The sequence below is a fragment of the Paroedura picta genome, chromosome 3, assembly GCF_049243985.1.
Source record: "Paroedura picta isolate Pp20150507F chromosome 3, Ppicta_v3.0, whole genome shotgun sequence".
Taxonomy (NCBI): domain Eukaryota; kingdom Metazoa; phylum Chordata; class Lepidosauria; order Squamata; family Gekkonidae; genus Paroedura; species Paroedura picta.
Window position 1 is genome coordinate 21,504,362 of NC_135371.1, and position 15,358 is coordinate 21,519,719.

The 15,358-nt window shown below is 44.9% G+C and overlaps 1 protein-coding gene across 5 annotated transcripts in view; it reads right to left on the bottom strand.

Moving 5' to 3' along the window:
- ADAMTS9 (ADAM metallopeptidase with thrombospondin type 1 motif 9) overlaps positions 1-15,358 on the bottom strand; it is a 173,877-nt gene that overhangs the window by 11,693 nt on the left and 146,826 nt on the right. For 3 of the 5 annotated variants that reach the window (XM_077325061.1, XM_077325060.1, XM_077325059.1), the window contains 7 exons: positions 12,068-12,238; positions 7,248-7,442; positions 5,897-6,029; positions 3,880-3,974; positions 2,690-2,784; positions 2,454-2,587; positions 1,248-1,339 (listed from right to left, as the gene is read on the bottom strand). In XM_077325061.1, coding sequence (XP_077181176.1) covers positions 1,248-1,339; positions 2,454-2,587; positions 2,690-2,784; positions 3,880-3,974; positions 5,897-6,029; positions 7,248-7,442; positions 12,068-12,238 — 915 coding nt within the window. Of the gene's footprint in view, positions 1-1,247; positions 1,340-2,453; positions 2,613-2,689; positions 2,785-3,879; positions 3,975-5,896; positions 6,030-7,247; positions 7,443-12,067; positions 12,239-15,358 lie in introns of those variants that run through there. The other 2 variants (XR_013228948.1, XR_013228949.1) reach the window with 2 other exon arrangements.

Consider the following 15,358-nt stretch of genomic DNA (forward strand, 5'->3'; position numbering starts at 1 on the left):
AGGGATACAGCAAAGCAATATGACAAATGACCACGAACGGGTCATCAAGCAAGTTGAGCTGATCACAGAAAAATCGCAACCAGCAAACACAGTGCCAGTGAAACTTCAGGAAGCCTTACGCAATATGTGTGGCTTGCCACATGGTTTCAAAAGAGGCCTAGGGGAGCAACAAGAGAGTGGCAGTCATGGAGAAGACAGCCAGGTGGGATGGGAGGCCGGTGAAGATAGGCAGGACAATGCTCTATCTCAAATCCACTGCCTGAGTTGGTCTCGTTGACTCTGATATGGAGAAAACAATCCCTTCACGGTGCAATACGGCAAAAGACTGTACTAAGGAATACAACTAAAAGATTTCATACTATAAACTGAAGGGTGTTTATCATAACCACAGGAATAATATGGTTGTGTAATGGGACAACTGAAAACCCAATGTCATCAGCCAGCACAGACCAGATTTCCCCACCTGAAGGAAATGACTGAAACCCAAAATTACTCGGTGAGCCAACTTGGTGTGTGGTTAGGGTTGGGCGCTTCGGCATCCGAAGCAGCCAGTCTCTCCCGGCGCAGCGAGCACTGAGCCGCGGGGGAGAGGGGAGGCATGGGTGTCTTTGCGCCTGCATGTATGTGCCCGCCGGCGTTCTGACAACTGCATCTCCCCTCCCCTCCCCCCTGGGGCATGGTGCTGTTGCGCCGGGAGAGACTAGTCGCTTCGAGTGCCGAAGCATCCAACCCTAGTTAGGAGCACGGACTTCTAATCTGGCAAGCTGGGTTTGATTCCTTGCTTCTCCTCTACAGGCAGTCAGCTGGGTGACCTTGGGCTCGCCACAGCACTGATAAGGCTGTTTTGACCAAGCAGTAATCTCAGGGCTGTCTCAGCCTCACCCACCTCACAGGGTGTCTGTTGTGGGGAGAGGAAAGGGAAGGAGGCTGTAAGCCGCTTTGAGACTCCTTTGGGGAGAGAAACGCGGCATATAAGAACCAACTCTTCTTCCTTCTTTTACTCGTCCCCTCTCAGTCTCAGCTTGGACTAGCAAGTTCAGCTTGACTTATCCACAACGTGCACAACCGGTGTTTCTACTAACAAAGCCACACCATCTCAGTTAAGGAAATGTACGGCATGTCACAACTGTCTCTAGCGACTGGACACTGTTGTCCCCGTTTCGACAGGTGTCTAACAAAGGGCAACCACACCAAGTGAGATGTTTGCGTGCATGGCTCTGTCCCTTGCAGAGTTATTGTTGAGGTACCTGTGGGCACTTGGCTGCGCTGTAGCAATCCCCAGCAGTGGCGAAAGGCACAGGTCGTCCCTCGAGCGTCTGTGCAAACTGTAGATCAGTTGCTGTGAAAAATATTTGGCGAAAAGCAAAGAGGTAGGGGGAATGGAGCGTTGGAGGAAGGAAAAAGAAAAAGAAAAAAACCCACATTTGATCATTATTAACTACAGTGTGCTTGCTTTCATGCATTAATCTTGCGAATCCAGTGGGATCCTCGCTGAATAATCATGTTGTCAATTACATGTGCCACTCGGCAAGAAATGTAAACAGGTAGGCTTATTAAAGTAACGATTCTGGGGGGGGGGGCTTTCAGCCTTCAAAACAGAGGCATTCTAAAGAGGCAGGGGCACCAATCTTTTAAGTACAATTTCACACCGAGGAAATATGCTCCGGATCACAGACACAGCTGATATTTCCCCTACCTCCCGCCGGCTTCTTTTTTTTTTCCCTTCCCTTTGCCTTACGTTTTGCATCAGGTTTGACATTTTAGGATTATCCTGGGAGAGATCTGAAGAGCAGGATGACATTAAGAAAGGCTTCTCCTAAAATTTGGTTTTGAGAATGGCAGCAGCGAGCGTTGACTTTGGTCCCAACAGTGTTTAAAGAACGGCAGGCTACGGAAAGGCCTCCCCTTTGGCCTTACCCAAAACTCATTTCCACCCTTTCCCCACAGGGACTGTAGGCCCAGCTCGGGATGAAACAAAAAAACAAGCCATGACATCATTGCTAAAGGGTGAAATCTGCCTTGGACTGCTGCAGCCTGACCTCCGTTCATTCCAGTGGGTCTTGAATCTGAAAGGAGCTCTGAGAGTGTATCCTGCTACTGTACAAAATGGAGTCAAATACGAGGCAGAACGTACACAGCAGCATGCTTTGAATGCGGGGTGGGTAATGAATCTCCCTGGAGACACGGCCAACTGAATGTGCAGTAGGGTGGAAGAATTCAGAGCCACGAGACCTTTCTACCCCCGCCTTGCCGGAACTGAATAATAAAGTACTCATTATTGTGATTTTAAATGGCCCTACTTTTCAAGTGCAGGGCAGTGGAACATAAAATTTTAACCCAGGCAGTGCAGGGACATGGCTCGCTAGACCAGCTTAGTTTTAAATAAATAATAGGATGAGAACAAACAAACAAAAAAAGAGACCAACTAATGATAAAGCCTTGCTGTTACTCACTTATTATTTGCATAGCGTTCAGGTCCAGCCTTACTCTGCTGAAGGCGGAAAACCCAGCTGCTGTGTAGTCTTTCCTACACTGGCAGTCTTCTCTCCTGCTCCCGTTATACGGGCATTCGGTCGGGTTGTGTAATCTGAATCAAAAGAAAATCCCTTTTTCTACTCATGGCAGGAAATGAGACACCAGGAACAGAAAGCTGAGGAGCATCAAACAGGGGACGGATGGTGGTTCTTACCTGTAGCTGTAGACTTCAGAGAAGTTCTCCGCTTCGCCGTTTGCGAGAGTCACGTATTCTTTAGGCCTGTCAGATTCCATGCCAGAACAATATATCTAGGGGAAACAGGGACGCAATTTCATCACTAAGCCACTGGATTAGAAAAGCAGGAGAAGGAGCATGCCAACAAGGCAGACGTCACAGCACTACCGGATTACCTGTCAGGCAGGTTCTCAAAACAAAGCAAAGCAAAGAATCGTGGCATCACAAACTAGTTTCAAGATGCGTGCCCCCAATTAAAACACAAGGAATTAATAAGTGCCAATAAAAAGAATGTCGGTTCTTCTTCTCTAGAAAGTCTTCTTGTGGAAATGTATTCATTTCTTACATGTCTCTACCGCCCTCCCTTGAAATCAGACACCCTATTGGACAAGACTGCTTCCATCTCAATATTGCTTGAGTATTCAGCAAGAACTTTCCATTTCTGATGGAAATACACAGCTGAGGCGGTGCAGAAGGGGTGATCTGTGATGTAATCAGGCCTCCCTTTCCTTTGATTAAAAAACTCTTTTTGGCCAGAGTTCTTAAGCATGACAGTCAGTACACTAAAAAGAATAAAATACGTAACGCAATAAAATATTTCAATATTTCCAGTGCTATTTTCACTATCACTACCATGATAGTGCCTCAAAAAAATCATTGTTGTCAAAAATCTGGCAACTGATTTATTATTGGATTGGTACCTGCTCAAAGAAAAGACACAGCCCAGGATCCGTCAGGAAGCTGATAACTGATCTACGTAGGCATGAGCCAAACAGGACAGTCCACTGATCATAAAACGATCTATAGATCATGAGACGATCTACAGTCTCTGTGGCCAACGACTCACAAGAGCAGATGATGCAACAATGGGTTTTTGACAAAATCTCCCCTCAGTTCTGCAGTTAGCAAAAGTCAGCTGAGCATGGAAGCATATCTGTGATTAGGGTATTTTAGAACTTTAAGTAGGAGGGAAGGGCTGGAGAGGGGAAATCCCTATTGCAGAAAGAGAACATATGTGCCTTGAGCATGACAGTGTACTAACACGATCCAGATCCCTTGCCCTTTTCTCAGAACTTTTGGGTAGCTCACAATCAAGCCCTCAAGCTTTCTTGAAGTTCTGGAATGGTATAACCTGCATTACAAAGATGTACAAGGTGGTTCAAACACACCTTTAAAAGCCTTCCTTTGACTTTAAGGTAATAGTCCCCATCTTCATGGATGCCTTTGAGAGTTTTTACGTCCTTGCAGCTTGTTGGTAGTTCACCTAAATCAGAGAAATGTTAGTAACCAAGTAGCAATGGAATTAGTGTGATGGACTGTGGTTTAAAATCAAAAACACAAAGCTGGTTTTGCCCAATTAAATGTATTGTTTCATTTGTTCTATGTCTCTAAAGCCTGCAAACTTCCTGGCTGGGGGCTATATGGAAAATCCCTCCTCCCACCCATAACAACAACAACAACAACAACAACAGAAGGCAAAAGTCTGCTCCAAAGAATTAAATGCAAGCCTAGATAATACCACCAAATCGGAGCTGAATTTAATACCTATCTAGCCTGTCTAATTAGCTAAAATAATCATGCTTCTTTACTCAGTAATAACCCACCATCTATGAGTCCTGTCTTGGTATATATTTTATAATATATACAATTCTTCCTAGTTTCTGTTCTGGGGATATCATGCTTTCCTTCTGCAGTATTTTGTTACAAAAACGTGGATGTTTTACTAGCTTGTAGGTCTGTCATTTAAAGCAGGGATAGTCAACCTGTGGTCCTCCAGATGTTCATGGACTACAATTCCCATGAGCCCCTGCCAGCATTTGCTGGCAGGGGCTCATGGGAATTGTAGTTCATGAACATCTGGAGGACCACAGGTTGACTACCCCTGATTTAGAGCCTCTTGTGGCGTAGAATGGTAAGCAGCAGAAATAATGTCTGAAGCGATGTCCATGATGCTGGGAGTTCGATCCCAGCAGCTGGCTCAAGGTTGACTCAGCCTTCCATTCTTATGAGGTCAGTAAAACGAGTACCCAGCTTGCTGGGGTGTAAAACGGTAATGACTGGGGAAGGGAATGGCAATCCACCCTGTATTGACTCTGCCATGAAAACACTAGAGGGTGTCACCCCAAGGGTCAGACATGAGCTGGTACTTGCACAGAAGATACCTTTACCTTTAGGTCTGTCATTATATGTATGGACTGCCTAATGCCACCTTCCAAAGGTGGGAACTGTCACCATTCATCTTGATGCCCCATGAACACAGGAAGAGAAGCTCGACATTGCAGAAGTGGGTTCCTTCTCAAACTAGCATCACTTCAGATCCTAGAAGAGGCAATGCTGGCACAAGATGAAGCCATGCTACAAACTCCTCTTCAGTGACTTCTGAAGCTCTTTCATGATGGAAGAACAAGCTGTGTAGCAATGGCTCTTGCACTACGAAGGGACTATTAGTGCTGTGTGGTATATAGTTGTGGAAATCAAAGCCAGAGTGACTAAGTGTAGTGTTATGGCTAAGAATGTTGGATTAGGAACTGGAAAGCTCTGCTACGACTCCCCCATGTGCCATGAAATTCATCACTGGATGACCTTAGGCCACTAACTCTCATTCACCCTGACTTACAGGTTGAGGTTTTTGTTTTTTTTTAAGAATAAAATGGCGGACAGGAGATAATATATACTTCCCTAAGCTCCTTGGTGGAAGGGGAGGACAACACAAAACACCAAATAAATAAATAAATCCAACGCAGTGCCTGAAACTTCATTAGCTAGTGAAGATATGTCCTTTCTTACACCTGCACCAGAAACTGGTATATATAGGCTGGTCCTCACATGTGCCTCTTCAACAGAGAAGCCCTTTTCTGGACTATACTAAAATACAAATACAGGGGGAAAGGTAGTGAACCTCACCAAGGTTACCCCTGCAACAGTGCCATGAGAGTTTCGGAATCTTTTCCTTAACAACAATCAGATTTCTGTGTGCTCCCCTCTCCCAGCTCTAGGCATCTCCTCTGCTTCAGCCAAACACAGCAGCACCTATTTCACATGAGACAGCTCTCCCCTGGGAATGTGGCATTCCCCCCTCCTCCCACTATAGGGGAACAGAATGGCTGCTGTTAGTTAGGGGCTAGTGCTAAGGCTGCACTAAAGGGAACGTTTCAGCTATTTCCGGCCATTTGGAAAGCCCCTTACATTCGTGAATATTGTGGCACGTTCTTCTCTCTTCAGGTTTCAGATCATCAAGGCATAAATCGCTTGCCTGGTCATCGTTCGTAAGGCACTGAACTGACCGGTGCATTACTCCAACTCCACAAGTCACTGAGCACTAAAATCACAAGAAGAAAAAAACACTAGCGTCAGTTTCATCCCTGGGAAAGAGAGAGATACTTCGTACATATTTTGTATGTTTGGGCAAAGGTTAACAGTGGCTCCCGAAAACATAACCAAGAAAGTAGTGCTTGTATTAAATTTTGAAATGATTAAAAATATTATAATAATAACCGGGGGTGGGGAGAGAAGGGGGTGTTTTTCAAGTGGCATGCTGATTCTAGTATGCAGGGCTGAAAATGGCATATTATCAGCAATATCTGCCAACAGAAATATCTGTAAGGCACATCTCTGTGGCTACCTATGCTCAGGCAATCCAGTGTGCCGTTGAAAAGAAGAGACCAATGGAGGAATGCTAATACCATGTTCCTGCAGAGAACCCCCAAAGTAAACTTCATTATCAGGGACTGCATGAAATCAGGACAGGTATTGGGGTGCGATGCTCTGCACAATGTCCAAGGACATAATATACAGTCAGCAGACTCAAGCATATCTTAATGCTATGTTTTTTTTTTGGGGGGGGGGTGATTAAGGGATCAATTAGAGCTGTCCATACATTTAAAAGTTTCAGAAGGCTATGGACCTCTGCTGTCTCAGTTACCAGTCCCGTGACATCCTTTAACCCAAAGCCAGTGTGGTGTAGTTAATAGTGGTTTCGGATCTGGGAAGTCTGGGTCTAAATAGCCACTCTGCTATGAAGCTTGCTGGGTGACAGTGGGCCAATTGTTGTCTCATCCTCTTCATCAAGTTTCTTCTAACGTTGACACGGGAAAGATTTTTACTTTTGTATCCAAGCTACACAATCCATTGGACACAACAAGATGAGGCCCTGTTGAACCCTGGACAACTCGCGGAGGTCCTCACACCATAAAAGGAAGAGTTAAATGAAAGGGAAAGGGGCCTTGTAAATTGAATTTGGGTTGTGCACCAGGAAACTTCCAAGCTCCTAGAAGCAGAGTTGGCATGCATTCACATGAAATTTGATCATCCCTAGTTAAACCTCCCTGTTCTTCCTTCATCAGTTGTCCAAGGGGCCATATTGGAGTAGTATGGAGATGATGGGTTATTAGGAAAAGGAAGCATTTCTTTCTCTTTCTCTGTTTGCACAGGAAATACTCTTCTGCCATATCTGGCTGTTGTAACTCTCAGGATAGGTCAGGCTGCATTAATTTTTTTAAAAAAACCAAATAATAAAAAAGAAGTACTAGAAACATACACTTCCCCAATTTCCAACTCTCCACATTGCCAAAACTGGACATTCACCCAGGTAGCATGAGTCTACATTTGGTGGCTGTATGCCAGGGCAGTTGATAGTGTTCTGATAACCATACTCATAATGGTCCTTCCCAGTATAAATCTCACTGCAGGAGACCAGCCGTTGCCTGTAGCCTTTTCCGCACGTCACGGAACACTGTGAATAAATTTAAAAAGAGTGCTTTTCGTAATATTATACATAGATGAAAACATTATTTTATTATCCACCAGCTCCAGGTTTGTGAAATTTTATGGACAGCAGGTGTTTTGGTAGGATTTGGGAATTATACAGCTCCATGTTTCCCCATTATCTTTTTCCTGATCTTAAACACTTTCATCTTCCATCAGTTAAGAACTTATGGCAACAGATAAACCGCCACGCTGACTGGGCTGTCAATTATGAACTGTATTCGTGGTTAATTAAAAAAAAAATCTGTGCCTTCTCCCATCTCTGTGTGGGCAATGAAGCGAGTGAGAATGGAAGGATGTAGCACACGGGTTAGACAGCTGTTCAGAGCTCCCTTTCTTTCTTCGTTACATTGTGCATCACTATGATACCTTTAGAGCCTCTTGTGGCGCAGGGTGGTAAGGCAGCCAACATGCTGTCTGAAGCTCTGACCATGAGGCTGGGACTTCAATCCCAGCAGCCGGCTCAAGGTTGACTCAGCCTTCCATCCTTCCGAGGTCGGTAAAGTGAGTACCCAGCTTGCTGGGGGGTAAAACGGTAATGACTGGGGAAGGGAATGGCAAACCACCCCGTATTGAGTCTGCCATGAAAACGCTAGAGGGCGTCACCCCAAGAGTTAGACATGACTCGGTGCTTCGCACAGGGGATACCTTTTCCTTTATGATACCTTACTGTATGCTCCATATTGACCAGCATGGGTGGAAGACATAGAAGTAGCAGCAGCCCTGGAGCCTTCTCTCAATTTAGATTTATGAAAACCTCAAGTCAGTTTCAGAAACTAGGACAGCTGTTCCAAAAGGGAACACATAAGGATCATAAAAGGGATCACATATGTAGGATTCTGCTGTGCATGGCTGCTGGCCTAGGCCACCAAGTCCAATGGATGCCAACTATTCAGGCATAAACATAAGACAGAATTTTGAAATACATCATGTTTTTAATTGTAAAGGCAGTAATAGTGAGGCAAGAGGGACCGACTTGTAATGAAATAAGCATGGTACTTGATTAGGAGCAAGAGAGAGACTGGCATTACAAATTCATTAAACGTCACAGCATCACCACTTCAGACTGTATCTTACAACCTAGTTAGTACCCCTCACTTTGTCATTGCTCATTTCCCTTCCCTTGTTAAAGTCACCTTTCCTGTCAAAATAATGAATGAAGCACCAGAAATATATTTCTTTTCCTTCCCAACTCTCACAAATAGTTCCAAGAGGAAGGGAGGACGATACATCTTTGACACACTGTGCCCTCCCCCCAACTAGTTCCCCAGTTCTCTTGGACACAGCCGGAGCAAGGTAATGTGACAAGGAAATGTGACAAAGTGACAGAATGCTGTGGACTGGCTAGTATGCATAGACAGAAGATGGGTTGGAACCAAAATGTTATTTTCTTCTGATGGGAGGCACATCTGTCAGTGGAATGGACATTTTCTAGCCCCCTCCTCCCCCATGAACAACCCACTGACCTTCCTGAAATGCTATTCTAGGGAGATAGGGGAGCTCCAAGAACAGCATGAGATCTTGAAGACTGAAGATCTGCAATCAAAGATACCGCCTGGGGTTGGGAGTAGCGTTGCAATTCCAGTTTGGGGAGCCCCTGGAGATTTGAGGGTGGAGCCTGGGGAGGACAGGGACTTGGTCCAGTGCTATAGAATCCCTCTCTAAACCATTCATTTTCTCTAGGCTAATTGATCTTTGAGTCACTATGGTGGGGGAGTGCGGAATGAAACCGGGCTCGCCAGATTATTTATTTATTATATTATATACTATATGTTTATTGTTTATTTATTATATTAGACGTCCGCACACCCAGCCATTACACCAAGATGGCTCTAGTGAGGTCTAGTGATGTCAGCAGCTCTCAGAACTTCTGGGAAAGGCTGCATAACCCCTGGGGAGTTCTTGCATAATGCCTGGGTCTCCTGGAACCAGGGTTGGGAATTCTCATCCTATGGTTTCCTGCCAGCATAAAATCAGGGCATATTGGCTACGCACCCTGGCCACACAGCCAGGAAAACCCACCAACAACCAACTGATGGGTTCATTCCTCACAAAGAAACAGAATCAAAATGGAGGTATTCATGTTGAATCAGATAGCCTTTTGTAATTTTGTCTTTGCCAGCGTTTCTGGTAAAGGGCCAGAAGCCAACAGAAGGGCAAGGCCAAAGGCCAAACCAGGCAGCAGTATCTTTCTATGCCTCCCTAACTGAACAGACTCTTATATTTCTGCCATCTGTCGTTTGCTTATTTACTTTCCCCCCCTTGCTGCCCTTTCCCCTACTCTTCCACAAATAAATTTACAATTAGAATAATTTAGAGGGACAAAAAAACATTATGCAAAAAAGACCACCTTCTGGGGGGGGGGACAATTTATTTTGGGAACTCTAGCAGCATTAATTAGTACAGAAACTTAGCTAGTTTCTCCTTTTCCATATTTAAGGCCCACAGCACTCATCTCCTGCCTGTAATCCAGAACTGCGGCATAAAGAAAGCGAGAGAAGCCGTGTAAATTTCAAACATTCATCTGGCTCTTCTCCGTTCCCTTTCTTGCTACCATATATCTGCAAGCATTTTCTGTTTGTGATTCAGCTCCACTCTGCTCTTTAATTCCCCCTGTTTTGCTAGGTCAGCAAAAGCGCTGTCACTGCAGCTCTTTCAGGTGTGAAATGCTCCTTCTTATGATGCAGAAGGGACAGGCCTGGATCAGACGGTTTCCTTCTATGCTCATGGCGACAATGGAAAGTAGCAGTTTTCTATTGACAAGTATGTTCAGTGTTGTGGGACAGGGCTGCCTACACAAATTGGCTCCAAAAGAATGAACCCAAGCCTCATATTTACACGGGGAACTGGATATTTTTAGTTGGCAACTAGTTTGTTTTATTTTGAAGTTGTTATTGTTTGCTTAAAAACACACACACACTAATTTTCCAGAATAGCTGAACCAGTCACAAGCACGCAATGCATGCAACTTTACTGCAACCTTTCTTCCAGCTCCCCTTCCATGTGCCCCATCCATGGGCACCTCAATCTGACAACCAACTTTCTTGGTTGCATAATACTGAGTACAATGCAGTTCTCTGTCAAAAGACAGAGAAAGGGTAAAAACAGATAGCAGAAAGGGATGGCTTGCAGGTGCCCACCAGTTATTCACTTTATTTTCCCATGGTCATCCTGAACTCTTGTACCTTTTTGGTGTTTGCTGCACTTCTAGGCAGAGTTAAATGTCTCCAAGTGTGCAAAAATCTGTGACTTTGCTTAGGATTGTTCAGCTATTTTCAATACATTAATGCTTAACTAATGTCGACTACTGCTTTTCAGTGTAATTGTTTTATAATGCAAACTTTTTTTGTTTCTGAAACTATATTTCCTGATTGACTTGTTTCTTCTGGGATGCTTTTGCCTTTCAGAGGGACTGCCAGACTGTCAAGGTTAAACAGCCAGGAGCATTATATACCTGTTTTGTTCAATTTGCATTGGCCGGCAGGTAGCTGGGTGGTTAATTACATCTCTTGAAGCCCTGAAAGGTGTGCAACGACAGTATTGCCTCTCGTGTAGAGCTGCTTGGGCACAAAGACTATTGAGTCAGTAGCCCTACTTAGTCTGGCTACAAGAGAAGACCCTTTCTACCATCACACCATGACACAGCAATGATGGGATGTTTCCCTGGGATGCCGTTTCAGAGATGTGGTATCACAGTCTACAGCAGCCCTTCTGAACCTTTTTACCACTGAAAACCCCCTAAAACATTCTTCAGGTTTCAAGAAACACCAGAAGTGGCACGATCGTGTAGAATGTGGTTGGGAAGAATAGCTATGTACACACCCACCAGAGCCCTTTCCCTTCCTACCACCTTCAGGACTGTCACTGGCCATTTTGGGAGGGGTGGGTGGGTCAACATAACCATATGTGGTCAATATTATTTGATAAATGTTTATCAAATTAAAAAAAAATATGTTAAAAAAACTCCCACCCACTTGGGAAACCTTTCCAGGGTCGCTAGGAAACCCCAGAATTTCATGAAACCCTGGTTGTGAAAGCCTGGTCTATAGGTATCCCTACAGTTGTTGAAAAGGGTCATTTGGGGGGGATGTCATTAATAAAAATTTAGTTACGGAGGGTCTTTGACAATAGGTCTCATTAGCTTGCAGTTATGTTTTTAAAACCTGTGACATTCAGGTTTTATGTTGCTTTTAAATGCATTATAACAAATTCCAGTTTGACTTCTAAAGGCCTGCTTGGCTTGGGCTGTGGACTCCACAGAGTGTCTCCCAACCTGTTAACATCAGTGGATGTCTATGAACCAAGTTTCAAAAGCAAGGAAATGGGCAGAGGCATTTTCAGGAGCTGCTCCGCAATCATAGAATTCCTTCCTGTCACGGGTTAACTGGGAGCCTGTTTCCCATCGCCAAACCCTTTCATCCACTTCTCTTTCCATTTCCCCCCCAAGTTACATTCCCTACCACAAGTTCATTTACTGTCAAAGAAAGAAATCCACCACCAACAAACGATTTACTCCAAGAAAATAAGAGGAAGTAGTATATAAATCAACTAGCAGACCTTATCCTTTTCATTAAATCTCCAGGAGACACGTACCTCCGACCAGTCCCCTGTAATCCAGATGTACTCGCACGGTGGTAAGTTGCAGCTCTCGGCATCAGGAGGCCTGCTGCTTGGATCACAGTGGAGCCCATCCGCTTCTTGTCTGTTTCGATCAAGGCAGGTCACTTTGCGGTATCTGGACCCGTCACCACATGTTTTGCTGCACTGTTAAGAGAAAGAGGGTGGTTGGTGGCCACCTGGAGGCATTTACGTGGGTGGAGGAATGAAAGAAAGGGTTTAATGAGGGGACACATTACGCTTTTTAGAGAGATGCTTCTGTATACTGGCAACTTATTTTTGAAGTGGCACTTATTTTCCACTGATCTGCCTCTTAACCAGGATTGGGATGGGGATTTATACTGAAACCAGTTGTAGGGTGACAGAAAACGGAGCATGAGATAACTGAATGACGCCTAAACTAAGCATGCAGCTAAGTGGTAAGCAAATCATAGAATCATGGAGTTGGAAGGGACCTCCTGGGTCATCTATGCAGGACACTCACAACCCTATCGCTCATCCACTGTAACCTGCCACCCCCTTGAACCTTCACAGAATCAGCCTCTCCGTCAGATGGCTATCCAGCCTCTGTTTAAATATTTCCAAAGATGGAGAACCCACCACCTCCTGAGGAAGCCTGTTCCAGTGAGAAATGATGTTATTATTACTGTATGTCTGTATATTAAGAGACGTTCTCCTATCGCTCTAGGTTTAATGTGCGACCAGCAACACAAATTATAACAAATAATTATCACATTATTTTAGATTTCCGCTGAAATCCTATATAAACTTCCTGGGGTGTAAGTGCAATTGAATCCAGTGGTGCTTACTTCCATATAAATATAGATATGACTGAGGTGTCAGTTCCCTCATGACACCTAAGGAGGCCACAAAATGTAGTCCTTCCTGAAGGGACAAGTTACATATAATGCTGGAGCTTTATAACTGGACCCCAAGATGCACAATTTGGCTCTCCAAAAACAGTTGTGGAATAGGGGTGGGGAAAGGAGACACCTGGTCTGGTTCATGGCTGCTGCATGGGGAAATTGGAAATGGTCCTCCTTCCCATACCTTCTTTCAGTTGCCTGACGAAAGAAAAAACTAATATCCACAAGATGTCTCCCCCCGCCCCCATCAACCACTTGAGGTAATGCTATAGAAGGAATTTTTTGACTGGAGAAATGGAAGAGAGAGAGTTTATATACCCCTTAAATAGGGCCCAGCCCTGATCTTTATTTCCCTATGGCTACATTTTAGGACAGTGGTTCTCAACCTGGGGGTCATGACCCCTTTGGGGGTCGATCAACCCTGTTCCCAGCAGCAGTGGACTCAGCGACCCCAAATGGGTCGTGGCATTAGGAAGGTTGAGAACCACTGTTTTAGGACAAGATTACCTGCATCAGATTCCAACCGAAAATAGAAATGGGATATTCAAACACCATAGTCTCGCTATCTGTATCCCAGGCACGTCTAACCAAGTTAATACCTCTGTATTTTAATGATCACTAAATTATCCCATAATGTGAGAGCTTGCAATTATTATTAATTATGATATTAAGCTAGCTGGGCAATTCAGTTTTACCCGTGTACTGTACTATATTAACTGTCAAAGTAAAAACGGCGTGGATTATAGAAATGAGATAGTATGCAGGAATTTGCCAGACTTCGAGCAAAATGCAGGCAGAAGAGATTTCCTTCTTTCCTGTGACCTCCAAGGCCTTTCCCCCACAGCATCCCTCAGCCTGGAATGTAGTACGGAGTCTGGAAATGAGCAGCGTTTAAAGTGAATGTACATCCTAGTCAATGTGGGTTTTCTGATTTCTCGATACAGAAAGTACAATGCACTATCTAATGAAAACAACTGATGCTGGATCACAAGCTGTTTCCTAAGTATGTTGAGCCGTGTGAAAAGTCTGCAAGGAAATTGTGAAGGTGTTACGGAGCAGCTGTTGGCCTCAATTGCAGAATTCCCAGCCTGAGCTTGGGAGTCGGTGCTTTCGGTAGCAATGTTGTTATACACTTTCATTTAGAGACAGAAGAAGGAGGATCACGGCAATGGCACCATCAAATTTTAGTTGCAGTGTTCATATGAGCTGCATTTTCTCTCCAAGTTTCACTTGGTTTGCCATTCACCAGAAGATTTCCAGTGATGCAGCCGGTTGCGCCTCACATCGGTGCAGGAAAGTCCACAAACACCGTCACGATCCTGATATGTGAAGTCACAGCTGAACACATTTCCAGTGATGTTACTGCCCAGAGCATGGTTAGGATTGGGGTTGTGTGCTTTGGCTCGGTTTGACCGCCTCGGTGATCACCGAAGCCCGAAGCGGCATGTAGGAGGCCAGTGCCGCTGCACAGAGAGGAGGGTCGGTGGTGTACCAGTCAGAAGCCGCGTGCAGCTGCTGTTTGGTGCGCTGCTGCCGCCCCTCCTCTCTGTGCCACGACGCTGCTGCCTTGGGCTTCAGTGATTGACGAGGCAGCCGAACCAAGCCAAAGCGCACAACCCTAGTTAGGATCCTTCCTGGAAGCTGGCAAGGGATTGGGAGTGGGATTTTCTAAGGGAAAGAGAAAGGCCCAAGCCATGTTGCCAATGCCACACAGGAAGGGATGTCATTACACTAGAGATTTCTACCATAGATTTTGTATCCAAATGCCAGAGTGTCGCCCAGAAGTCACTAGTGTGGTGATGTCACTTCCTGTGAAATGCCTGCAATGTGGCCGTTGTCTTCCTTTCTCTACTGATAAGTCCCTTGACCAGGGGTAGTCAAACTGCGGCCTTCCAGATGTCCATGGACTACATTTCCCAGGAGCCCCTGCCAGCATTTGCTGGCAAGGGCTCCTGGGAAATGTAGTCCATGGAAATCTGGAGGGCCGCAGTTTGACTACCCCTGCCCTTGACAGTCATCTGATCCCTGATGGGGGAACAGGGCCTGGTGGAGTGGGAACCCCACTTCCACTGGGGGATCTGGCAATCCTAAATATGTTCTCCCCACCCAAACAAAAGGGGTAGGGAAGTATATATGGGAGTATATTTCAAGGAAGTGAGATCCAAATAGTTGAAGGCTTTAAAAGTAAAGAGTAGCACCTTGGATTGAGTCTGGTGATACACACATATACACAGTAAGTACAGCTCTTTTGGTCAAGGCAAGAACTGGTTCCTACAGGAACACCCTATTAGCAGCAGACATCTCCCCTGAAAAAAAAAGTCAGTGGAAATGGGACTTTGGATTCAATGCCATTTCCAGACCAACTCCAAGAACAGTCTCATCCAGAAATGAAGCAAAATAA